The sequence below is a fragment of the Erinaceus europaeus genome, chromosome 3 (assembly GCF_950295315.1).
Source record: "Erinaceus europaeus chromosome 3, mEriEur2.1, whole genome shotgun sequence".
NCBI lineage: Eukaryota > Metazoa > Chordata > Mammalia > Eulipotyphla > Erinaceidae > Erinaceus > Erinaceus europaeus.
Window position 1 is genome coordinate 110,446,368 of NC_080164.1, and position 27,394 is coordinate 110,473,761.

At 39.3% G+C, this 27,394-nt stretch overlaps 1 protein-coding gene across 1 annotated transcript; it reads right to left on the bottom strand.

Moving 5' to 3' along the window:
* Positions 1-2,377: 2,377 nt before the first annotated feature.
* Positions 2,378-2,711, bottom strand: LOC103124273 (endosome-associated-trafficking regulator 1-like). The gene has a single exon (XM_060188597.1). The coding sequence runs from the start codon at positions 2,693-2,695 to the stop codon at positions 2,387-2,389; it is 309 nt and encodes a 102-aa protein (XP_060044580.1). The 5' UTR covers positions 2,696-2,711; the 3' UTR covers positions 2,378-2,386.
* Positions 2,712-27,394: the final 24,683 nt, after the last annotated feature.

Sequence of the window (27,394 nt, forward strand, 5' to 3'; positions counted from 1 at the left end):
TGTCACAAAGTAAATCACATTTCTTATCTGGGAGAGGTGACATTTATACGATTTATAAAAACAAAAACAAAAGGTATGCATATTTCTGGTGGAACTCTAAGGCTAACTTATTTATTTCTTTTTAATTTCATTAGTGACTTAGTATTGACTTATAAAATCACAAGATAACAGGGGTACAAATCTGCACCATTCCCACCACCAGAGTTCTGAATTCCCAACCGCCTCACTGGAAGTGACAATAGTTTCCTAGATTGCAGATACAGGTTAACTATTATTTCTACAACCATCTGTCTATATTTGTATGTATTTGCACATTTTTTCCTTTGGTCCTATCTTCTCTTCCAAGTCACACAGACACCTATTACTACATCCAAACCTCCTTCCCTTTTTCCTCGTCTCTCTGGGTCCTGATGACATTGGAGTTCAGAACCCTTTAGTCATCTTTTCCCCTATCATTTCTCCCCCACTGGGAGTATGGACCTTTATGGGGTGCAGAATAGGTAGGAAGTTCTGGCTTCCATAATTGCTTCTCTGCTGAACAGGGGTGTTGGCAGGTGGATCCATACCCCTCAGCTTGTTTTTATCTTCCCCTAGTGGGGTGGGGCTCTGGAGAGGTGAGGATCCAGGACACATTGGTGAGGTTGTCTAAGGCTAACTTCTTACCACATGCATTTTGCTTAATTAGTTTGGGTAGCCATATTTATTGCCGGTAGATGTGATGTCAAATAATATGACATTGAGCATTTGATTTATGGGCTAATTCACATATGAACTTTAAGAGGAGATCAAACATGCCATAAAACAGAAGAGTCTACATTCACTACTTGTAATTACTCAAGAAACTGACCAAGAAGAATGCAAACTGCTCATTTGTGTCAATTGCTGAGCTGACAAAAAAATGAATACAACCCTAGGAGGAGGAGGACAGTTTTCAAATTATCCAAATATAAAACTAGGAGGAGTGCTGGGGGTGGACAGGGGTCATTGTGTCCCTAGGACAAGTTGGTGGTGGAAGTAATGTGAGCCATTATTTCCCCAATAAAAGGTTTTGGAAAAACAACTAAGTCAGATATAGAGTGTAGGTTTTAAATATATGATGTTGTTGGACAGAATACATATTTTCTTTTAAAAAATTGTGTAGGTGCATTAAGATCTGGCAGTTTGGCTTCTCACCCTCATCATATAGAACGACTGTTGGTTGAGTTTCAGTTTCCATCAATGCTGAGGTATTGATGATCACCCTAAGCAACATCTTGGGAAAGAGTGGTCACTGACTTCCCCCAAGGAAAGATTTCATTAAACATTTTTTTAATTAGTGATTTACTAATGATTAACAAGATTGTAAGATAACAGGGGTATAATTCATATAATTTTCACCACCAGAGTTCTGTGCCTCATGCCCTCAATTGGAAACTTCCCTATTCTTTATCCCTCTGGTAGTACAGACCAAAATTCTTATTTTTTTTTTAACTTCAGAATTTATTAAATAAACTGTCAATTTGAATAGGAAGGGAAAATTACTTAAAAATATTAACATATGCAGGAAAACAGCCCCCCCCCCAAAAAAGGGCACAGTGTGTATTATACTTTGCCAACATGGGAAAGCAATTAGGATGGCATCTGGGAGAAATAGCATAACCAGAAGTTCCACATAGATTCTAAATTCCTGAATTCTAAACTTCATTGTATAAAGTGTCACTTGACACATCAGAACTCTTCTGGCTAAAAGCAACTTTTCTAATCTGTCGACCCATAAAGAAGCATGATCACAGGACCTCACAAGGATGGATGCCCATATCCACCTTTGTCCCTGTGGGAAGATGGTAGCACCCAACAGATGGGGCATCCCCTCCCTGGCTGACAACAGGAGTCATGTGATGGGGCAGATGTGAACCTACATGGGCAGAGGGAAGATCCATGCTTCCACCCCCAACAATCATTTCAGTCATCACTCTTTCACTGTTTCTCTATGCAGCAAACCAAGGGTAACTGGCTGAACTTATGATTAGTTTTGTGGTGACAATGGAAAAAACTTAATACAGAACTGTTTTCATGTTTAAGTAATCAAAAAATAATCACTGGCTTAAACACACACACACACACACACACACACACACACACACACACATCACTAGAGTCTGTAAAAGAGCTGAGAGTTCACTAAGGACAACCTAGGAACTACAGGCTTACAGGCTCTCTCCCTTATGGGACCTGCCCCTCACTCGGCTGGCTAATAATACTGGCTTAGGCTGGGAAATTGGCATCTCATGACAAATATTTTTACTGCAGCTGAAGACTGCATATTTAAGGACACATGGCATTTAAAAATCCAGTAAGTAGTGGTTATAAGATGCAAACAGTGTTGAGCTGGAAGCATCTTAGTGGTTCATGATTCCTGTTCTTCCTCTTTAATTTCAGAAACTCTGTCTACAGATTTAAGGATTTCAGCTACGAGATTAAATGTTTCAGCTCCAGAAACCAGTTGCTTGATGGAGGAGTGTGCGTTGTTCATGACCATACGGAGGTTCTGTAAGGCCACATCTGTGTTCTGCTTCACCACGGTCAGGCTGGCCCCCTGGCCTGAATGCAGGGATTCATTTTCACGCTTGAAGTTGGAACTCTGAACCTGGAGCAAGCTTATTTCCCGCTTCAGTTTCATGACGTGATTTTCTGCCTTCACATCCCGTTTGGTCATCAGCTCCAGGTTTTGCTCCACCAAGGGCCCAGGCCCAAGTCTCTAGTCCCTACCTGCAGGTAGAAATCTTCAAGAGTGGTGAAGCAAGGCTACAGGTGTCTCTCCCTGTTTCTCTTACTTTATTTTCCCCTCTCTCTCTCAATTTCTCTCTGTCTCTATGCAGTAATAAATAAAAAATAAAATATTGGGGGGGGGAATTGCTACAGCTACCATAAGTACCCACCAGTCTGGTTAGTTAGCAAGACTTTCCACTAGCAACAATGATGAAGGTTCAGATGATTTATTTTCTAGTAACAAAGCTAAAAATCCTATGTAACAGTAACTGTATGTGGTATTAGTATGAAGATAAGTTTTATATGCACTGAAAAACCAAAAACAGGTGCCTCACTTGATGTAGTTGCAGTGGTCGGATCTCTGTGCCAATTGATAGAGGATGCTTTATACTGCAATTCAAGTTTATGGAGGATACAGATGCTTGAAACATTTTGTATATCAGGAAAAAAAAGATTAAGGTACAATTTATGATGAACAGATTGAAATTATTTATTTACTTATTGCATAGGAAAGAGAGAAGCTGAGGGATGAAGGGGAGATAGTTGAGAGAGAGAAAGAGAGACAGAGAGTGCTGGGAAATTGTGCTGATGCAGTCACATCTGCCATGTTGTCCCCTCAGGCTATTGCTAGTTCCCTCGAGAGTTGGGACATTCTCTGAGTGCCTGTTCAGCCATGTTGTGCCCTCAGGGCATTGTCTATATCCCCCGATGTTTGGAGTGCTTTGGTTACTCCTCCCCCCTCCCATTCTCATGAGAGTCATTATCCTATCCTGGAGTGCTATGGTTACTCCTCCCCTTTCCCATTCTCACGAAAGCTACTCCTATAAAAGCCCTTCTTCTTCCGCACCTCGTTCTCTTGCCAGCGCTTCACTCCGGTGTTCAGACGCAGGAAAGGTTACTATGTGAGGCGGCCATTTTCGCTATCTCCACATGGCCCAACCTGCCTCTCTAGCACCCAACTCTGAGGTGCCAGTGCAAATAAAGATTTGTGTTTCCTCTTTGCTCCAGACCCCCTCTCTCTCTTCTCCGCAGCCCGCTCACAACAACAAGAGAGAGAGAGAGAGTGAAGAGAAGAGAACTGAAGACTTGCTTTGACATTTGCAAAAGCTCCTAGCTGCAGATGGGGACCAAGGGCTTGAACCTAGATCCTAGTGCAGTTCCTTGTGCTTAGTACTACGTGCACTTAACTGGGTGTACCACTGCCAAGCACACCCCAATTTAGATAGTAAATTTTTAATATCTAATTTGTGTTTTGTAAACATATACATGACAGGAAAAGGAAAAAATGATCTCGTATTAAGTTACTACAGTTAATACAAGACTACCCCAGTTCTTTCTCCTGTCCATTCCTGATAAATAATTCTTTTTTAATTTTTTAAATTTTTTTCCCTTTTGTTGTCCTTGTTTATAGTCATTGTTATTATTGGATAGGACAGAGAGAAATGGAGAGAGCAGGGTAAGGCAGAGTTGGGGAGAGAAAGATAGACACCTGCAGACCTGCTTCACCACCTGTGAAGTGACACCCCTGCAGGTGGGGAACCGGAGGCTCGAACTGGGTTCCTTACGCAGTCCCCTGTGCTTCGCACCATGTGTGCTTAATGCTCCACCACCTGGCTCCCCTGATCAATAGTTCTTATAGACAGCGAGAGTAACTATAAATGATAATCTAACAAGACATACAACATTCTGATTTTTCAGACATCTACATTTTTCCTTATTCTTTCAAAATGATACACATAGGTTTTAATTACGAGTTGATGTTATTAGTTGTAATGCTGTACATCTGTAACTTTCTTGAGAGTTAGATTAAATAAGTTAATGATTAATTTAAAGCAGATATTTGAGTTTCATTGAGATGTCAAGGAATGATCTGATTAAGAAAATTATAGAACAACTTCCCACAATTTGTAAAGTTCTCTATATTTTCTTTTATTTGTTTACTTTGTTGCCACTAGGGCTATTGCTGAAGATCAATTCAGCAGTGCCTTTTGCATTTTTTTTTTTTTTAAGACAGAGTGAAATTGAGAGGGATGTAGGGAAAAGAGGGAAAGAGAAGGAGAGGCACCTGCAGTAGTTTCTCCACCCATGAAGCTTCCATTCTGCATGTGAGCACAGGTGACTTGAACCTATGTCCTTACACATGGTTTCAAGGTGTACCACCACCAGACCCCCAGAGATCTCCATCTTTTTTCTTCTTTCTTTCTTTCTTTCTTTCTTTCTTTCTTTCTTTCTTTTTTTTTTTTCCTGTTTTCTACTGCAGAGTAATTTCTGGACATTGTAACAAGAGCTGAAAAATTTCCCTAGTTACTTAACTAAGTAAAGTACTTTAAGTTTCCTGGGCTGTGATAAAGAATAGGGTGCAATGAAGAATGGAATTCAGCTGAGAATTTTTAAAGTACAAAGAACAGATAATGTTCAGATTTAATCAAGCTTTGTATTTTAATCGATTTGAAGACAAGGACACAAATTCCTTTGTTTGCTGTTCCCTGTCTTGAAGTAGTCTCCTGGGAAGAAATCCTTAAAGTGTTTTCTGTAAATGTGGAATTAACAAGGCAAAACTAAAGTCACTTAGGCTTGCCTCATAAATGGTGGCTATTGACTGAATTGTCTAGAGAAAGGTCTAATTTGCTTCTCTGATTGTCTAAAAATTTAACCTTCTCTATTTCCCAATTGGAAAATATTGGTTCAGCTTTGTCAACAGATTTAATGCCAATCAAATAAAAGTGCAGTTTCATTAAAAAATATTGTTGTGACAAAAACAGTGCTCATGTATATAAAAATTTAGAATCCTGAAATGCAATTTCAGCTTAAGAGAAATTTGAATATTTATGTCAAATTTGTCTATACAAAGTTGTACTTTTCTATTTAGAAATAAAGTGATTGTGGAAAATCATGCCACTTTTTGAACTTAAAAGTTTGAATCTTGAAAGAGATACTAAAAAAGCAGATTTTCTTCATGAGACGTCAATTTTTAGAAGCCATCAAAGACTCATTTTTTCTTGTTTTTATTGAAGAATGGGTAATAACACTTCACCAAAATTAGTACAGTTATTTTTTTACATCTAAGTAATTTAGGATTTCTTAGATTCAATTAACTTTTATGTTCCAGCATGATTAACTATGGTGACTGCTAATATGAAAGTTATGTGTTACTTGGTATCTAGAGTTCCATTGTAATTAACACTCCAGTAAAATAATCTTTTATTTTCGGAGTGATAAATAAACCCTGTTGTTGTCAATTAGAATTAAAAAAATATTTTTATTTATTTATTAGTGGTTAGAGACAGAGAGAAATTGGGGAGGAGAGGGAGATAGAAAGGGAGAGAGACACCTGTAGCCCCACTTTACCACCCCTGATGCTTTCCCCCTGCAGGTGGGGAGCAGGGGCTTTAACCTGGGGCCTTGCTCACTGTAATGTGTGCTACTGCTTGGCCCCATTCATTTTGCGTTTGAATAATAAATAGCATAAAACTGACACATTGCCTCCCTCAGAGTAATGGGGGGGGTTGTTTTTTACATATGTATATACACTATGTCTTATTTCCTGAGAACAGTTTCATAGTATCAAAATTATAGTGTTAAATCACGTTACATAATGTTAAGCAAATGAGTGATTGCAAGTAATTTTATTATGTTGTCTCCTGTATCTATTTTAAAACTAAAAAAGCAAAACACTCTCACCTCAATTTGTAAGTGGGGTAATATGATTTACGACACAGTGCAATAAGAAAATATCCTTGGCAAAGTTGGGTTCAAAACACTCAAGAAAGAAGATGATTTAATGGACTTGAATGTCTCCACTTAGACTCCTGAGGTGATGGATCTTGTGTATTAGCATATTTTCCAACAAATTCCATTTGTTGAAAGATTATCAATAGGTAGAAATGAACCTAGCCCAAATCCCAAAGGATATTTTACCTCAATACAGGAAAACCATCTATTAATCATATTATTTGGTTTGTTACCTGTCCTGGAAAGGAAATCAAGCTAACACTTGCTAACAGTTTCATTACATTTAAATTTATTTTTTTAAATATTTATTTATTTATTTATTTATGTGTTTATTTTCCCTTTTGTTGCCCTTGTTGTTTTATTGTTGTTGTAGTTATTATTGGTGTTGTTACTGATGTCATTGTTGTTAGGACAGAGAGAAATGGAGAGAGGAGGGGAAGACAGAGAGGAGGAGAGAAAGATAGACACCTGCAGACCTGCTTGACTGCCTGTGAAGCTACTCCCCTGCAGGTGGGGAGCCTGGGGCTCAAACTGGGATCCTTACGTGGGTCCTTGCGCTTTATGCCAAGTGCACTTAAACCCGCTGTGCTACCGTTCGACTCCCTTACATTTAAATTTCTAATCTTCTATTTTATCTTAGATTGAAGATGTGGGGCCAGATGGTGGTTCAGTCAGTAAAGCACAGTCACCAAGTACAAGGATCAGAGTTCAAGTCCCCCTGCTCCCCACTTACAGGGCGGAAACTTCATAGGGGGTGAAACAGGGCTGCAGGTGTCTCTTTTTCTCTGCCTCTCTCTATCTCCTTGTTCCCTCCTCCTTTCTGTCACTATAAAGCCAAACAAATGGTTAGTTAGATGTGTCCCTCTTCTTTTGCATTAGCCATGGGCAGTGCGCTGCCAGAGATGACCCGAACTGCCCCTGCGGCTACAGACAGACTATGACCCACATAGTTAATGACTGCCACCTCTCCAGATTCAAAGGAGGTCTCGAAACTTTACATCAGGCTCAACCTGACGATGTTAACTGGCTATGGAAGAAGGGCAAACGCTAGAAGAAGAAGAAGAAGTGAATGTTGATTTAGGCAGAAGGAAGGACAAGAAAACCACAAGGATTATTCTGAGGTCAACAGGTCATCTCTTTGTAATGGATTTTCCACTCAGTTCTTTCTTGTAACAGATCTGAAACTCTGCTGTAGGTCTTGAAGACAGAATGTTTGCATTTCTGCTTGAAGTCTGTTCTCTTGCAAATTTAATTGGGACATACTATCTTATTTCCTAAGAAAAAAAGCTGTCCCAAGCCTAGGACCAAGAGTTCATTGCCATTTGCTTAACTAAGTCCATCAGCTCCAGGCCACCTTGTCATTTCAGATATTTGCAGAGTCATGTCAAGTAGTTCTGGTCTTTCTTCTGTCCAATAGCCTCCAAGACTAATTATCTCAAGAATACATTTTTCCCCCTGATTTCTGGAAATCCCATTACTTGGGAACAGGGTTATTCTAAAGGTTGGGGTGTTTTTATGGGCACTTTTAAAGCAGCATTGTTGAATATGTTAAAATATTTGCCTAGAGGAAGAGCTAGTAGACTCATCAGAATGCATAAAAAATTTAAAATTTATTTTATTTTTGAGAGATGCAGACAGAGAGAGACACAGAAACACCAGAGCACTGCTCAGCTCTGACTTATGGTGGTGTGGGGGATTGAACCTGGGACTTCGGAGTCTCAGGCATGAGAGTCTGTTGCATAACCATTATGCTATCTCCCCCACCCAAAAAATTTAGAGGACTGAGTTTTCTGTCTTCCTTCCTTCCTTCCTTCCTTCCTTCCTTCCTTCCTTCCTTCCTTCCTTCCTTTCCTTTCTGTCTGTCTGTCTTTCTTTGTTTCTTTCTTCTTCTTCTTTTTTTTTTTTTCCAAGTAGCTTTATTTACCAGATAGGGACAGCCAGAAATTGAGAGGGTTGTGAGAGATAGAGAGGTAGAGAGACTGCAACCGTGCTTTACCACTCCTGAAGCTTTTCCCCTGCAGTTGGGGACCTGGGGCTCAAACCCCGATTACTGTACATTATAACAGGTGCTCTCAACCAAGTGTGCCACCACCTGGCCCCCTACATTCATTCATTCTTTCTTTCTTTCTTTCTTTCTTTCTTTCTTTCTTTCTTTCTTTCTTTCTTCCTTCCTTCCTTCCTTTCTCTCTCTCTCTTTCTTTCTTCCTTTCTTCTCTTTTTTTGTTAACCAGAGCACTGTTCAACTCTGGTTTATGGTGGTGCAAGGGATTAAATTTACAATTTGGAGCCTCAGGGATGAAAGTCTGTTTGCATAACCATTATGTTATCTACCCCTGCCCTCCTACTTTCTTTTTTAAAAGACCTTTTTAAGTTTATTTTTAATGAGAGAGACAAAGTTTATAGTAAGGTAAATTCCAACCATGGGATTTTCAAAGAAAACCAATCTCCCAACTAACATAGTTATAATAATAACTATCTATTCTCTTAATTTTTTATTAGCTTTGTTTGTTTATTGGATAGATTCAACCAGAAATAAGGAGGGAAGGGGGAGATAGACAGGGAGAGAGGAAACAACCACAGCACTGCTTCACCACTTGCAAAGATTTTTCCCTTGCAGGTGGAGACCAGGGACTTGAACCCAGGTCATTGTGCATTGTAATATGTGCACTCAACCAGGTGTGCCACTACCTGGGCCCTTCTATTGCTTTATTTATTTATTTATTTATATATTTATTTATAAAAAGGAAACACTGACAAAACCATAGGATAAGAGGGTTACAACTCCACACAATTCCCAACACCAGAACTCACTATCCTATTCCCTCCCTTGATAGCTTTCCTATTCTTTAACCCTCTAAAAGTATGGACCCAAGGTCATTGTGGGATGCAGAAGGTGGAAGGCCTGGCTTCTGTAATTCCTTCCCCGCTGAACAGCTGAACATGTGCGTTGCCAGGTCTATCCATACTCCCAGCCTGTCTCTCTCTTTCCTTAGTGGGGTGGGGTTCTGTGGAATCAGAGCTCCAGGACACCTTTCTGGGCTCATCTGCCCAGGGAAGTCTGGTTGGCACTATACTAGCATTTGGAACCTGGTGGGTGAAAAGAGAGTTAACATATAAAGCCAAACAAGTTGTTGGCTAATCATGAACATAAAGGCTGGAGATGTCAGACATGGAATGTCAACCCTTCAGCCTCATTACTTGAGTGAGACCTTTCTTTCATAGGATTCTCTAATTCCATTCCAGGTGGTTCACTTCCCAACAAAGTCTCAAAACATAGATATAGACCAGGTCCCATGAGATAGGGCATATGTTCACATGTATCCATAAAATAGGGCAAAATATATACCTGAAAGGAAAAGTACACAATAGTCTATGGTGAGTCAGTATGAAGTTCATAATGAAAATTATCAAATTAGACTTAGATACCCTCCTCACCTACTTCCTATTACAATTCTCTCACTCACTCCAAAGCTAACCTTATCAAAACAAGGACTGCAAAAGCTGAATAAGGGCAAGAGACTGACATATTTTAATGATGACTCTTTAGTCACTATCAGGCCACCCCATCAGCTGGGGCCCTATTTGGGGAGTCCTGAGATTCCCAAACAGACATGCTGGCTCTAGACCTAAAATAAATTCCTCTTTCCCCAGTTACCAGTCATCTCTATCAGGAACAACAAAACAGACCCCTTTGTATACCCCCATAGGACCTTGCCCTCAGCTTGGATCAACAATGGTAGAGAATGTTCCACCCTCTGAAGGGAGGTTGGACAACATACTCTGTGGTACACCTGATGAAGATGCGTCCTGATATTGGGGCATCTTGAACTTTTCCTACTGATGATCACAGTATGTGAGGTCAGATCTAGAAGGATGCAGAGGTCACATAGGCTCCTAAGCTGAATATGGGCCCCAGATCACATCAAATCGATGGGGTTTACATTCAACAATATTGATATACCTTTCCCATATTTGGGAGCTACTCTCTTCCCTGATCCAGCTTTATGGTCCTTTTCTAGCCATGACATCATCTCCCCAGACAATAACTAAGATCCATCTGCATATCACATTTCAGACACAGGGGAAAGAAAAAAAAAAAAAAAAAACTAGTATAGCCACAGGCCTTTTGGAATATAACTAAAATATGCCTACTAGCTATCTACAGAATGGAGACCTGCCCAACTCTTCATCTACACTACTCTATTGCCTTTTTTAAAACCTCAAGACTACAAAGAATATTTCCCATTGTCTTCATAGGGGCCAACCAGTGGCACACCAGAGCTGCATGTGTCCATCTGTTTTTTTCCCTCTATCTTCTCCCCCCCATCAATTTCTCTGTCTCTATCCAATAATAAACAAACTAATTAAAAGATCCTATTTCTTCCAGTCATGGAGCCTCTGGGATTTTTTTTTTCTTGATGTCTCCTCTCTAGATTCCTTATCCTATTATACTCCTTTGCTGACCTCAACTAAATCAGTGCAACCAATGTCACCACCATGCTACATTATGTCACCACTGCCTTTTGGCTTCAGTTGTATTCAGAGACTCCAAGCCAGAGATGTCAACCTTCCAACCCCAATAATATGGCTAAACCTTTCCTAACACATGGGACTCCCTAATTCCACTTAAGATAGTGTTTTCTCTAGAAAAGTTACAGATCCTAGATATAGACTAAGGCTGAGGGAACTAGGTACATATATACATAAGTTTGGGGCCACTATTAACCATAAGTAAAAGTGTTTAATAGTCCCCTGTAGCAGCAACAAATGTTGGAGAGGCTGTGGGGAGAGAGGAACCCTTCTGAACTGCTGGTGGGAATGTAAATTGGTCCAGCCTCTCTGGAGAGCAGTCTGGAGAACTCTCACAAGGCTAGACATAGACCTTCCCTATGACCCAGTAATTCCTCTCCTGGGGATATACCCCAAGGATTCCATAATGCCCAACCAAAAATATATGTGTACATCTATGTTCATAGCAGCACAGTTCATAACAGCTAAAACCTGGGAGGAACCCAGGTGCCCAACAACAGATGAGTGGCTGAGAAAGCTGTGGTACATATACACAATGGAATACTATGCAGCTATTAAGAACAATGAACCCACCTTATCTGACCCATCTTGGACAGAGCTAGAAGGAATTATGTTAAGTCAGCTAAGTCAGAAAGATAAAGATGAGTATGGGTTGTCCCCAATCATCAACAGAAGTTGATAAAGAAGAACAGAAAGGGAAACTAAAAGCAGGATCTGATTAAATCGACTGCAGGGCAGCAATGTAAAAACCCTGTGGTGAAGGGGAGGGTGGCCATTGGGCTTCCCGGCGCTATGGGAGGTGGGGGGTGGGTGGTGGGGGTGGGTGGTTGGGATGGGACACAGTATTTCAGTGATGGGAATGGTGTTTATGTACACTCTTATTAAAGTGTAGACATAAACCACTATTTAATTAATATGAGGGGGAAATTTGATCATATGTCTAGAACTTCTTAAAACACAGACTGAGTATTTTTAATACATAGGCTGTCTTTGATATGTTGACTCTCTCAAAATCCTAGACCAGGGAGAACAGAAGCAACTGGTAGCACAACTATATACAAGATGTTGGGTATTATACCCCAAACCCTAACAAAGGGACTTTCCAAAGTTAACCCAATCACCAAATAATGTGATAACAATAACTATCCATTGTCCTCTTGAACCCTAAGACAGCAGGAACTTCACATTTCCACTATAGAGCCTATATTTCCCCTAGTCCTGGAACCTTAGGGTGGGACCCACTTTCCTGCATGCTTCTCTCAATCCAAATCAAATAATATTGCATCCATGAATTGCAACCTAATCAATGCAACGAGTGCCACCTCAGCATGCTTCACTTCAGACAGTGTACAGAGACTTCAGGTGTGGAATGACAACCCTTCAGCTTCATCACTTGGGTGAGACCTTTCCTTTCATAGTATTCTCTAATTCCATTCCAGATGTTCCACTCCCCAATAAAGTCCCCAAACCTAGATATAGTCCAGGTCCCCTGAGATAGAGCATATGTTCACATGTGCCCATAAACTCGGGAAAAGTATATACCTGAAAGCTGAAGTACACAAGAGCCTACAGGGAATACCCCCCAACACTTCATCTGCACTATTCCAGTCTTTAGGTCCATGGTTGTTCAACAATTTGTTTGGATTTGTATATTAACTCTTTTTTCAGCCACCAGGTTCTGGATGCCAGCACGATGCTGACGAGACTTCCCTGGACAGATGATCCCACCAAAGTGTACTGGAGCTCCACTTCCCAAGAGACCCACCCCACTAGGGAAAGAGAGAGGCAGACTCTCTCTGGGAGTATGGACCGACCAGTCAAGGCCCATGTTCAGCGGGAGAGCAATTACAGAAGCCAGACCTTCCACTTTCTGCAACCCACAATGACTCTGGGTCCATACTCCTAGAGAGATAGAGAATGGGAAAGCTATCAGGGGAGGGGATGGCATATGGAGATTGGGTGGTGGGAATTGTGTGGAACTGTACCCCTCTTATCCTAAGGTTTTGTTAATGTCTCCTTTCTTAAATAAAAAAAAATAGTCCCCTGTGATTATTTAGAACAATGAACTCAGCAATTTATCAAAAAGATCTAAAGAGAACATAATAAATTTTTCTTTTCTTTTTAACTGGAGCAGTCACAGCTCAGCTTTGGTTTATGGTGGTTCAGGGGATTGAAACTGGGACTTTGGAGCCTCAGGTATGAGAGTCCGCTTGCATAACCATTATGCTATTTACCTCTGTCACCATAAATTTTTCTAACCACCTATTAGAATACCCTCCTCTCCTGACTCCTACTTCACTTCCCTCAATCACTGAATTTACTTATTCAACTAATTACACAAAAGAAAATAAGATACATTTTTAATCTCTTGACAACATCAGCATTATTATCACCCCTGATAATCTTTAGCAGAAACACTGTTAGACTAGAAGATGTATCCTTATTGTATGTAGGATTTGTGCATATGTGTTTTATCTACCCTTTAATTCAATAACTGACTCTCACCTGGGCTTCATTCCTAGTCCTGTCATGTTCACACTGTGTGATGAAAGGCAGTCACACAGTTACCTGAACCTCTGTGGTCTCCCAGGTGAAATCCAATTTTAATAGCAAATACTTCAGGAGACTCCAAATGGGATTACTGAGATCATTCACGTAGGCTTTTGTTAATAGTTTTAGAAGTCTGTATTGTGGGGGAAAAATCTGAGCTTAAAGTAGGTAAATGGTAATTTTTCTCTAGTACACTCAATGAATCAGTATTTCTTTCAGCATTATTCTAGAGCTGTAGGATTGGGTTCCTTTTTTTTTCTTTTTGTTGTTGAATGTTTTATATGATGTCATGTTTTCTTTCTGACTATATAGACACTCAGGTGACTTTCATTTTAGAAAGTTTTATTTAATCATGTCTTTGTACATTGTGTCTGTCTTAAATGTCCTGCTTATTTTTTCATATTTTATTATATTTATTTATTTATTGATAGAGAGGCCAGGAGTTGAGAGTAAGAGAGAGATTGAGAGGGAGTGAGGCAGAGAGACACCTGCAGCACTACTTCTCCACTTGTGAAGCTTTCCCCTGGCAGGTAGGGATTGGGGGCTTGAACCCAGGTCCTTGCGCACTGTAACACGTATATTCAACCAGGTGTGCTTCACTCAGCCCTTCTTTCTCAAAATTGCTACATCACCTACTTCTACTCTATTCTCCATATCAATACTTCTATTTATCTTCTTTTATTGTAATCACCTGAAGATTTACTGTGCCTCTATTTGTGAAGACACCTTTAAATATTTTTTCAACTTATCTTTATTTATTTATTGGCTAAAGAGAGAGCAAGAGAGGGAAGGAAGTGATAGAGGGGGAGAGAGACAGAAGATACTTGCAGCCCTGCTTCACTGCTTGTGAAACTTTCCCCCTGCAGGTGGGGGCCAGGGGCTTGAACTAAGGTTCTTGGGCACTGTAATGTGTATGCTTAACCAGGTGTGCTCACCTGGCTCCAAGTTCTAACCCACACCCAGAGACCTCACCCACCTTTCCCTCAATCTAGGTTTCAGATACTATTTCATCCAGGTTATTTAGCATTCAGGTCTAGCTATTACTAAGAGAAGCAGAGATATGAGCATAGATTTTTAATAGATTGGGATATAAATGGAAGAAAATCTAGGATCCAGAGGGATTGTATTGATGTCAGAGTGTTTGTACTTTCTTATTTTCTTGAGGAAATATGTGAATCTATTTTCCATATGCAATGGTATAGATTGAAGCAGAGAAGTTAAGAGCTAATAACTTCTTTCTATTTCTATCTCTTTCTTTCTCTCTTCCTTCCTCTTTCTTTCTTTCTTTTCTTTCCTTTTCCTCTTTCTTTCTTTCTTCCTTTCTTTTTTTTTCCTCCCTAGGATATTGCTGGTGCTTGTTTCCAGCACTACAAGTTCAACATTCTAGGTGGCCATTTTTTCCTTTCTAATTTTTATTACATAGAACAGAGAGAAATTGAGAGAGGATGAGCAGACAGAGAGAGAGGGAGAGAGAAAGAGAGACACCTGCAGAGCTGCTTCACTGCTCATGAAGCATCCCCTCTACAGGTGGAGAGACAGGGCTTGAACCTGGATACTTATGCTTGGTAATATGTGTGCTTATTTCTGCCACACATATCAAATCAGCAGCTGTAAGATGAAGTGTTGATCACAGTGTAGAAGAACAGAGACTCTGAGAGGTTATCTGTTTTTTCTTCGTCCAATTTTTAATTAGTGATTTAATAATGATTAACAAGATTGTAAGGTAACAGGGGTGTAATTCCATACAGTTTCTACCACTAGTGTGCTGCCCCATCCCTTTCACTGGAAGCTTCCCTATTCTTTAACCCTCTGGGAGTATGGTCCACAATTATTTTTAGGGTACAAAAGATGATAGTTATGGCTTCTGTAATTGCTTCTCCACTGGACATGGGCATTGGCAGGTGAATCCATACCCCCAGCCTGTTTATACCTTTCTCTAAATGGGTAGGGATATGGAGAGGTGAGGTTCCAGGACACATTGGTAAGTTCATCTGCCCAGAAAAGTCAGGATGGCATAATAGTATCATCTACAATGGTGGCTGAAAGGTTGTAAGATATAAAGCAGAACATGCTGTTCAATAAACTGGAGCCCAAAGGTAGGGATAGAATATACAAAACTGGAGTCTTCATGTGGGAAGAATCTCGGAAGTCTATTTTAGGTATGCTCCAAGGGCCCATGACATTTTCAGCAAAAACTTTAGTATCTGAGGACAATGAATATCCTTATAATAAAAGATTTTCACTGTAAGTAGTATTTCAGTGATCTGAGATAGTAATATAAGAGAAGTAAACAGGGATCAATCAGTAGAGGACTGGAAAGTTAGGCATAAACAGCTGTTTTCTGTCTCAATATGAGATTAATTGGTAGGACCAGGAGAGATGATAGCTGCTCAAAACTCCATGGGAGAGTCAAAATTTGAGTGTGCATGGTTACTGTTGACCAAACCGAAAGAAATCATCTTGTCAAGTTTATGTACATGATAACTAAATACCATTTAGTCACAGCTCTTCCTTCTAGGTGAATTTATATAAAACAGAGATTGTATTCCTGAAATCCAGGACTTTAAATTGATTTCACAAGAAGAGGGTACAATTAGTGACAGCTGGGAAAGAAAAGGTAACTAGATAAGTTAATATTTTAAGAGTGTCAGTCTTTAACCTAGCCATCTATTCACCACTATAAAGTTCAACTTTGTTTCTTTTTTAAATTTAATTAATTTATTTACTTTGGACAGAAAAGGAGAGAAATTTAGAAGGGAGAAGAAAGAAAGGGGCAAGAGCTGGTTCCCGGAAGATGGCGGACTGAGAAGCTGCTAATGGCTTTAGCTCTGACCACATCTCCTGGAAACGGTAGGATTTTCTGCCTTTAGTAGACCAGTCAGTAAGGAGTCCTAGCGGTGACACCCAAGAGGTGACTATAACTTAATTTGGGTTAAGAATTAGAGTAGGAAAAAAGGGGAAAAATTTTTTTTCCTCTTAATTTTTAAGCATACCTCCTCCCCTTTTGCCCTCCTCCCCCCCATAAAGAGTCCCTGGGGACCAGATCCTAGCAGGCTCCCCTGTTAGGAGCCTCTTTCTTTACCAAATTCCTGTCCCACCAGGGAGCATCATTCATTCTAAGTCTATACCCTTCTGAAACCTCTGGCCTTTTTTCTTTCTAAGTAGCCAACCCCGCCCACCTCACCCCGCATAGCTAATTAAATAATTAAAAATAAATAAATAAAAAAATCCTTTCCTTTCACTGCTCTTTTATGACTGTTCTTTTTCTTATCTCTTTCTTTTTCTCTCTCTTTTTTTGTCTTTTTCTCATTCTTGTCATTCTTTCTTCCTTAATCCTACAGCTTCCAAAGCCACAGCCCCCAGCCCCCACACCACCAAACAGTGTGCTTTTTTGAATTCACTGGTACACATTTGGGAATTGTTTTGGGGAAGAATTCTGACTCAGTGTGGACTCTCACTGCGAGTGTCTCTGCTCAACTTCCCTTCCTCCTTTAGCCACCCCTAGAATATACAGTGGATAGTAGATTTGCATAACTATCTATTTTAGCTATCCTTGTCTAGTCCTGCGTTTTTTTTTTTTCCTCATTCTTAACAATCAGTTGCCTCTGATCACAAGGTTTGAAGTAATCTGGGCCAGGTTTTCTTTTTATCTTATTATTATTATTTTTTTACCCTGCTCTATTTTATTATTAATATTATATAAAGGCATATATCTTCCCCGCCTTTAGGTTGATCAGAATTAACTCTTAGCATATATTTCACTGCTAGGGTAGTGGGCATCTTACCTATTGTGGGAGGAACTTGTCTCCTTAATCCTACCTCCTCTACAGACTCTCCCCTCCCTCCCCCTCCTAGCTAATCAAAAAAATTAAATTAAATTAAAAATAAATTAATAAAAAGCCTTTCCTTTCACTGCTCTTAAATTACAGCTCTTTTTCTTATCTTTTCCTTTTTCTCTCTCTTGTCCCTTCTTTCTTTTTCTTTTTCTTTTTTTTTTCATCTTGTCATACACTTCTTCCTTCTTCTTTGCCTTCTGAATTTGTGAATTATTTTGCGGAAGAAATCTGACTCAGAGTGGACTCTCTATGTGTGTATCTCTGCTCTAGTTCCCTTTCCCCTCTTGTTACCCCTATAATATACAGTGGATAGTAGATTTGCATAACTGTCTATTCTTGCTATCTCTTCTTTCTTTCTCTTTCTTATTCACTGGGATTTGGTTACTATTTTTTCACGGACAGGAGAAATTGTTTAGCTAACTGGTAATGATTAAACTGCTTCAATACTTGCTTCAGTTGCTACTGTAATTCCTGAGGTTGGTGAGTGCAATTGTCATAAAGGTATTTAGTACAGTGTTGCTTGTACTCAAGACACAACAACTGAGGAACAACAGAGCATATAAAAAGAAAAGAAACACATAAATTAAAAAAATGGGTAGATCAAAAACAAATAAAACTACTACTCCAATGAATGAAGACAAAATCCCAGAAGAAACTACAAATCATCCAGAAGTAACCATAGATAAGAAAAGTATGCAAGCATTAATAAACTTATTAATCACAGAAATGAAAACAACACTGGAGGAAAGGAATGGCAGTATTAGGGAAACAACAGTTGAGACCCCCCAAGGAAAATACTGATTATCTTGAGGCAATTAGAGAACTGAAAGCTGAAATAGCTGTAATGAAGAAAGAAGCTGAGGCAAGGGAAAGCAGACTAACAGAAGCAGAAAACAGAATTAGTCAGACAGAGGATGAGTTAGAGAAAACTAAGAAAGAGGTGAAAGAGCTTAAAAAGAGATTGAGAGACACTGAAAACAACAACAGAGACATATGGGATGATCTCAAAAGAAGTAACATTTGCATAATTGGCCTGCCAGAGGAAGAAAGAGAGGAAGGGGAAGCAAACATTCTAGAGGAAATAATAGAAGAAAACTTCCCAGACCTGAATAATGGAAAGGACATCAAGATTCAAGAGGCCCAGAGAGTACCAAACAAAATCAACCCAGACCTGAAGACACCAAGACAATCATAGTCACAATGAGAAGAAATAAGGATAAAGAAAGGATCCTAAAGGCTACAAGAGAGAAACAAAAAGTCACATACAAGGAAAACCCATAAGATTATCTGCAGACTTCTCCACTCAAACTCTAAAAGCCAGAAGGGAGTGGAAAGATATCTATGGAGCCCTGAATGAAAAAGGGTTTCAACCAAGGATAATATATCCTGCTAGACTTTCATTCAAACTAGAAGGAGGGATTAAAACCTTCTTAGACAAACAAGAGTTAAAGGAGGCAACCATCTTCAAGCTGGCCCTGAAAGAGGTTCTAAAAGACCTCTTATAAACAAGAACATCACTATAATACTGGCAATATAATAGAACAAACAACGAAAAAAAAATTTTTTTGAACGATGGCACTACAATACATTAAATCCATAATATCAATAAATGTCAATGGCTTAAACTCACCCATCAAAAGGCACAGGGTGGGGGGATGGATCAGAAAACATGACCCAACCATATGCTGCTTGCAAGAATCCCATCTGTCACAAAAAGATAAACACAGACTTAAAGTGAAAGGATGGAAAACTATCATACAGGCTAATGGACCACAAAAAAGGGCAGGAACAGCCATTCTCATCTCAGACACAATAGATTTTAAATTAAATAAAGTAATAAAAGATAGGCAAGGACATTACATAATGATTGAGGATCAATCAGCCAAGAAGACTTAACAGTCATTAACATCTATGCACCCAATGAGGGACTATCTAAATACATTAAGCACCTACTGAAAGAATTTCAAAAATACATCAATAGTAATACAATAATAGTGGGAGACTTCAATACCCCACTCTCACACTTAGACAGATCAACAAAGCAGAGAACCACTAAAGGTACAAGAGAATTGAATGAAGAGACTGACAGACTAGACCTCTTCGACATTTTCAGACTCCTCCACCCAAAAAAACTGGAATACACCTTCTTTTCAAATCCACATAACACATACTAAAGGATAGACCACATGTTAGGCCACAAAGACAGCATCAATAAATTCAAGAGCATTGAAATCATCCCAAGTATCTTCTCAGACCACAGTGGAGTAAAACTAACATTTAACAACAAACAGAAAATTATTAAAAGTCACAGAATTTGGAAACTAAACAACATATTCCTTAAGAACCACTGGGTCAGAGATTCACTCAAGCAGCAAATTCAAATGTTCCTGGAAACTAATGAAAATGAAGACACAACCTATCAAAATATTTGGGACACAGCTAAAGCAGTACTGAGAGGGAAACTTATAGCCATACAATCACATATTAATCACCAAGAAGAAGCTCAAATGAACGACCTTACTGTACACCTCAAGGACTTAGAGGAAGAGGAACAAAGGAACCCTAAAGCAACCAGAAGGTGAGAAATCACTAAAGTTAGAGCAGAAATAAACACTATCGAAAATAAAAGAACCATACAAAAGATCAATGAAGCCAAATGTTGGTTCTTTGAAAGATTAAACAAAATTGACAAACCCCTAACCAGACTCACCAAACAAAAAAGAGAGAAGACTCAAATTAATAGAATTGTAAATGATGGAGGAGATATCACAACTGACACCACAGAAATCCAGAAAATCCTGCAAAACTGCTATAAAGAACTATACGCCACCAAGCTAGAGAATCTGGAAGAAATGGAACAATTCCTAGAAGCATATGCCCTTCCAAAACTGAACCAAGAAGAACTACAAAATCTAAATGCACCAATCACAGACAAAGAAATTGAAACCGTTATTAAGAATCTCCCCAACAACAAAAGCCCTGGAGCACATGGCTTCACAAACGAATCCCACAAAACTTTCAGAAAACAGTTAGTACCCATACTTCTTAAGCTATTCCATAAGATTGAAGAAACAGGAATACTTCCTTCCACCTTCTATGAAGCCAACATGACCCTGATACCAAAAGCTGATAGGGACAGAACAAAAAAGGAAAACAACAGACCAATATCTCTGATGAACATAGATGCCAAAATATTAAACAAGATCGTGGCCAACCAGATACAGCAACATATCAAAAAGATTGTTCATCATGACCAAGTGGGATTCATCCCAGGAATGCAAGGCTGGTTCAACATCCATAAGTCAATCAATGTCATTCACCACATCAATAAAAGCAAAGCCAAAAACCACATGATTATCTCAATAGATGCAGAGAAAGCCTTTGACAAGATCCAACACCCATTCATGCTCAAAACTCTACAAAAAATGGGAATAGATGGGAAATTGCTCAAGATAGTGGAGTCTATATATATAGCAAACCTACAACCAACATCCTACTCAATGGACAGAAGCTGAAAGCATTCCCCCTCAGATTGGGTACTAGACAGGGCTGTCCACTGTCACCGTTACTCTTCAACATAGTATTGGAAGTTCTTGCCATAGCAATGAGGCAAGAGAAAGAAATCAAAGGAATACAGATTGGAAGGGAAGAAGTCAAGCTCTCACTATTTGCAGATGATATGATAGTATACATAGAAAAACCTAAAGAATCCAGCAGAAAACTACTGGAAGTTATTAGGCAATATAGCAAGGTATCAGGCTACAAAATCAATGTACAAAAATCAGTGGCATTTCTTTATGAAAACTCTACATCTGAAGAAGAAGACATCCAGAAATCACTCCCATTTACTGTTTCAGCAAAATCAATCAAATACCTAGGAATAAAGTTGACCAAAGAAGTGAAAGACTTGTATGCTGAAAACTATGAGTCACTACTCAAGGAAATAGAAACTGATACCAAGAAATGGAAAGATATCCCATGCTCATGGATTGGAAGAATAAATATCATCAAATTGAATATTCTCCCCAGAGCCATATACAAATTTATTGCAATACCCATCAAAATTCCACCAAGCTTCTTTAAGAGAATAGAACAAACACTACAGTCATTTATCTGGAACCTGAAAACACCTAGAATTGCCAAAACCATCTTGAGGAAAAGAAACAGAAATGGAGGCATCACACTCCCAGACCTTAAACTATATTATAAAGCCATCATCATCAAAACAGCATGGTACTGGAACAAAAATAGGCACACAGACCAGTGGAACAGAATTGAAAGCCCAGAAATAAATCCCCACAACCATGGAATCTAATCTTTGATAAGGGGGCCCAAAGGATTAAATGGAAAAAGGAGGTTCTCTTCAATAAATGGTGATGGGGAAACTGTGTTGTAACATGCAGAAGAATGAAATTGAACCACTTTATCTCACCAGAAACAAAAATAAACTACAAATGGATCAAAGACCTAGATGTCAGACCAGAAACAATCAAATACTTAGAGGAAAACATTGGTAAAACACTTTCCCACCTACACCTCAAGGACATCTTTGATGAATCAAACCCAATTGCAAGGAAGACTGAATCAGAAACAAACCAATGGGACTACATCAAATTGAAAAGCTTCTGCACATCCAAAGAAACTATTAACAAACAAAGAGACCCCTCTCAGAATGGGAGAAGATCTTCAAATGCCAGACATCAGACAAGAATCTCATCACCAAAATATATAAAGAGCTCAGCAAACTTAGCCGCATAAAAGCAAATGACCCCATCCAAAAATGGGCAGAGGATATGAACAAAACATTCACTACAAAGGAGATCCAAAAGGCTAACAAACATATGAAAAACTGCTCTAGGTCACTGATTGTCAGAAAAATGCAAATTGAGACAACACTAAGATACCACCTCACTCCTGTAAGAATGGCATACATCAAAAAGGACAGCAGCAACATATGCTGGAGAGGTTGTGGGGACAGAGGAGCCCTTTTACATTTCTGTTGGGAATGTAAACTGGTCCTGCCTCTTAGGAGAGCAGTCTGGAAAACTCTCAGCAGGCTAGACATGGACCTTCTATATGACCCAGTAATCCCTCTCGTGGGGTTATATCCCAAGGACTCCATAACACCCAACCAAAAAGAGGTGTGTACTCCTATGTTCATAGAAGCACAATTCATAATAGCTAAAACCTGGAAGCAACCCAGGTGCCCAACAACAGATGAGTGGCTGAGAAAGCTGTGGTATATATACACAATGGAATACTATGCAGCTATCAAGAACAATGAACCCACCTTCTCTGACCCATCTTGGACAGAGCTAGAAGGAATTATGTTAAGTGAACTAAGTCGGAAAGATAACGATGAGTATGGGATTAACCCACTCATCAACAGAAGTTGAGTAAGAAGATCTGAAAGGGAAACTAAAAGCAGGACCTGACCAAATTGTAAGTAGGGCACCAAAGTAAAAACCCTGTGGTGAGGGGTAGACATGCAGCTTCCTGGACCAGTGTGGTTGGGAGTGGGTGGAAGGGTTGGGTCACAGTCTTTTGGTGGTGGGAATGGTGTTTATGTACACTCCTAGCAAAATGTAGACATATAAATCACTAGTTAATTAATTTGAGGGGGTTAAAATCAATTGTATGTCTCAAAGTTTTTCAAAACACAAACTGAATCTCTTTAATATATAGTCTGTGTATTTGATATGAGGACTCTCTCAAAAGCATAGACCAAGTAGATCAGAAGCAACCAATAGCACAGCTATATACAAGATACTGGGTACTGTACAGCAAACCATAACAAAAGGACTTTTTAAAGTTAACCCAATTACCAAATAATGTAATGATAACATTAACTATCCATTGTGTTTTTGAACCCTAAGACAGCAGGAGCCTCACATCTCCACTATAGAGCCCCTACTTTCCTCAGTCCTGGAACCCTTGGATAGGGCCCACTTTCCCATATGCCTCTCCCAATTTATATCAAATAATATTGCATCCGCCGATCACAGCCTAACCAGTGCAAGGATTGCCACCTCAACATGCTTCACTTCAGACTGTGTCCAGAGACTTCACGAGTGAATGACAACCCTTCAGCTTCATTACTCGGGTGAGACCTTTCTTTTCCTAGTATACTCTAATTTCATCTCATGTGGTTCACTTTCTAACAAAGTCCCAAAACCTAGATATATACACCAGTTTCTGTGAGAGAGAGCATATCTTCACACGTATCTATAAACTACTGCAAAATATATACCTGAAAGCAGAAGTGTACTAGAGTTTGCAGTGAGTACCCCCCCTAACACTTCCTCTCCACTATTCCAAACTTTGGGTCCTTGATTGCTCAACAATTTGTTTGGCTTCGTATGTTAACTCTCTTTTCAGCCACCAGGTTCCAGATGCCATCAGTATGCTGGCCAGGCTTCCCTGGATTGAAGACCCCACCAATGTGTCCTGGAGCTCAGCTTCCCCAGAGACCCACCCTACTAGGGAAAGAGAGAGAGAGACTGGGAGTATGGACTGACCAGTCAATGCCCATGTTCAGCGGGGAAGCAATTACAGAAGCCAGACTTTCTACCTTCTGCAACCCACAATTACCCTGGGTCCATGCTCCCTGAGGGATGGAAAATGGGAAAGCTATCAGGGGAGGGGGTGGGATATGGAGATTGGGTGGTGGGAATTGTGTGGAGTTGTACTCCTCCTACCCTATGGTTTTGGTAATTAATCCTTTCTTAAATAAAAAAAAAGAAAAAGAAAAGAAAGGGGCAAGAAATAGAGACACCTGTAGCACTGCTTCAGTGCTTAAGAAGCTTCCCCCCTGCAGGTGGGGACTGAGGGCTTGAAACTAGGTCTTTCTATATGGTAACACATATACTCTATTAGCTTCAACAATGCCAGCTCTTACAAAGCTCAACCTTACCACGTGAAAGGAAGGCCTTTCAGTTCCATAAACAAATCACAGAACCATCTTCTGTATTATTACTATCCTTAATATCCTTTCAAAGACATTTTCTCTTAAGCTACCTTAAATTGCAAACTACCTTTAATTTCCTCACAACATTAGAACTTTAGAGTTTAGGTAGAAGGCATTTTAGAATATGGATTTCATGTATCTTTGAAATTCTCAGTCTAAATCTTTTAAAGTATGCCCTAACATGAGTTTAAAAGAAGCCAAGAGATGAACTCCCTTAGCCAGAGACGACCCGAACTGCCCCTGCGGCTACAGACAGACTATGACCCACATAGTCAAAGACTGCCACCTCTCCAGATTCAAAGGAGGTCTCGAAACTTTACATCAGGCTCAACCTGACGCTGTTGACTGGCTACGGAAGAAGGGCAAACGCTAGAAGAAGAAGGGGTTTCTATGAAACCAGTTGTCATTTTCTTTTTAATTTTGACTAGGGTTATCACAACAATGTGCTTAAAATTTATTATTATTATTTTATTGGATAGAGACAATGAGAAATAGAGAGGGGAGGAGGAAATAGAGGGGAAGAGAGACAGAGAGCACTGCAGCGTTGCTTTATCACTTGCAAACCTTTCTCTCTGCAGGTGGGGACTGAGGGCTTGAACTTGGGTCCTTGTACAATGAGACAAGTGAGCTCAACGAATGTGTTTTTTTCTTTTTTTGGCAGGGCGGGGAGGATGTGTTTCCTTTACAGTCTCAACTTGAAAACTGGGGCAGATGGTAGTATAATAAAAATAAATGAAAGTTAGCCTAAAACTATGATATTAATAAAATATCAACACTTAGTTTAGGATCAAGTTTGGGTAAGGACTTTTGAAATCAGATTCATTTATCCCCCCCCCCCCCTTTTGGAAATGTACTATCATGTAGTCGCAGCAGGGAAACACTAAGAACCCATCTACTTTCCTTTCCTTTCCCTCTGATTCCATCTCTGTAAATACAGCAAATCATTCTACCGTCACAGAATGAAAGAGTGAGTCCTCTCCCACCCAGCATTCCCTGTGGCTTCTCTGTGTTATCTGTTCGGCCATTGCCAGGGCAAGGTCGACTTTCTACACAAAGATGAAATGTCATAGAGCAACTGTCAGCTTCCACACAATCAGGTGCCCTAAATCATGCACAAAGGATCTCTCATCCTTCCTGTACCTAAACCAAATTCCTTCTTGTTTTCTTTCAGTTGTATTTTATCACTTGAGCATTTTTTAGTCATCAATAATGATTCTGGTTCAATTTGTGATTGATATGGTGTCATGTGATGCACTAGTCATTCAAGAATGAGATAAAATGCAATGTCTGATAAAAAAAACCCATTTTTTAACATAAAGAGGGAAAACAAGGGCAAATTCTTACAGAATAATTTGTTTTTAATTCCCCCCCCCATATTTATTTCACTATGCTATATGAGAGAGAAGAGAAAGAAAGCTGAGAAAGAGGAGGACAAGGAACAGGCAGATGAGTAAGAGGAGGAGCAGGAGTAAAAGTAGTAGTAGAAGGAAGTAAAAGAGGAGGAAGAGGTGTAGAAAAAAGAAGAGAAAGAGAAGGAAGAGGAGGAGGAAGAGGAGAAGAAAGAAGAGTAAAGAAGGAGGAGGAGGAAGATGACAACAACCAGAATATCACTCTGGCACATGCAAGGCCAGGGATCAATCTCAGAGCCTCAGGCTTGAGAATCCAGCACCTCATCTTGAGCTGCCCAAACTTTATTTTTTATTGCTTAAAGAAAAGCTTTCTTTTCCTCCATGAATTTTGATTAAATGTCTTTTAAGGTCTTCTAATACTGCAAACATTTGTGAATAATTTTGTAAATTCTTAACTTTAATATATGTAATTGCATAAATGACATTAATATGTATAATAGGTTATATTTATATAGAAAGAAAACACTGTAATAGGGCTGACCGGTGGTGCACCTGGCTGAGTACATATATCACCAAGCACTAGGACCAGGGTTCAAGTCCCTGCTTCCCATTTGAATGGGGGAATCTTCAAGAGTGGTGAAGCAGGTTTGCAGGTTCTCTCTCTCTCTCTGTTTCTATCCCTCTCACTTTCTATCCTATCAAATATGATACAGAGAGTAAGAAACAGGAAAAATGGCTCCCAGGAGTGATGCATTCATTAATCAGACAGCAGGTCCTAAGCATAAACCTGGTGGCAAAAAAAAAAGTTGTTCAAGCCCCTGGCTTCCCACCTGCATGAGAGTCACTTCAAGCAGGTCTGTAGGTGTCTATCTTTCTCTCCCCCTCTCTGTCTTCCCCTCCTCTCTCCATTTCTCTCTATCCTATCCAACAACAATAAAAATAACAATAATAACCACAACAATGATAAAACAACAAGGGCAACAAAATAGAAAAAATAGCCTCTAGGAGCAGTGGATTTGTGGTTCAGGCACTGAGAATCATTGGAGGCAAAAAAAAAAAAAAAAAAAAAAGAAGTTGGCCTTAACTTATGATGAATCTGAGAGGTGTGGAATTTGTAAAAACTAACCGTAACTTTAAATGGGCTTCAATTCATTTTGGTTGCAGTAATATGAAGTCCTCTGATCACTGTGAACATTCTTTGTATTTCTATACAAACATACAAGCAAAGTAATTTATTACACTAATCATTTCATTTATCTAAAGTGAAAACTTGCTAAAGGAAGAAAATAATAAGAAGATAAAATATCAATTAGATTTGGAAAGCTAAGTCTATTATTTGAGTAATTGCCTCTTAAGAGTACTTAATATAGCCCATTTTTAATCCACACCAATATATGAATATACTCTCATAGCCGTGATTATACAATTAAATGATCTGAAAGCTTTTTATTTAACATTGACAATACTAGCTGAAGTTGTGATAAGCCTGAAGTCAGTGTGATTCTCACCAAAGCAGGACAGCATTTATGGATTCTAACATGTTTAATATCCTTCCTGTTTTTAGGAATGGCAACTTAAAAGTAATTATCAGATATTTAACATTGATTTATAAAATTATGAAATAATGGGTATAATTCTGCATCATTTCCACCACTAGAGTCTGAATCCCTAATCCTTTCACT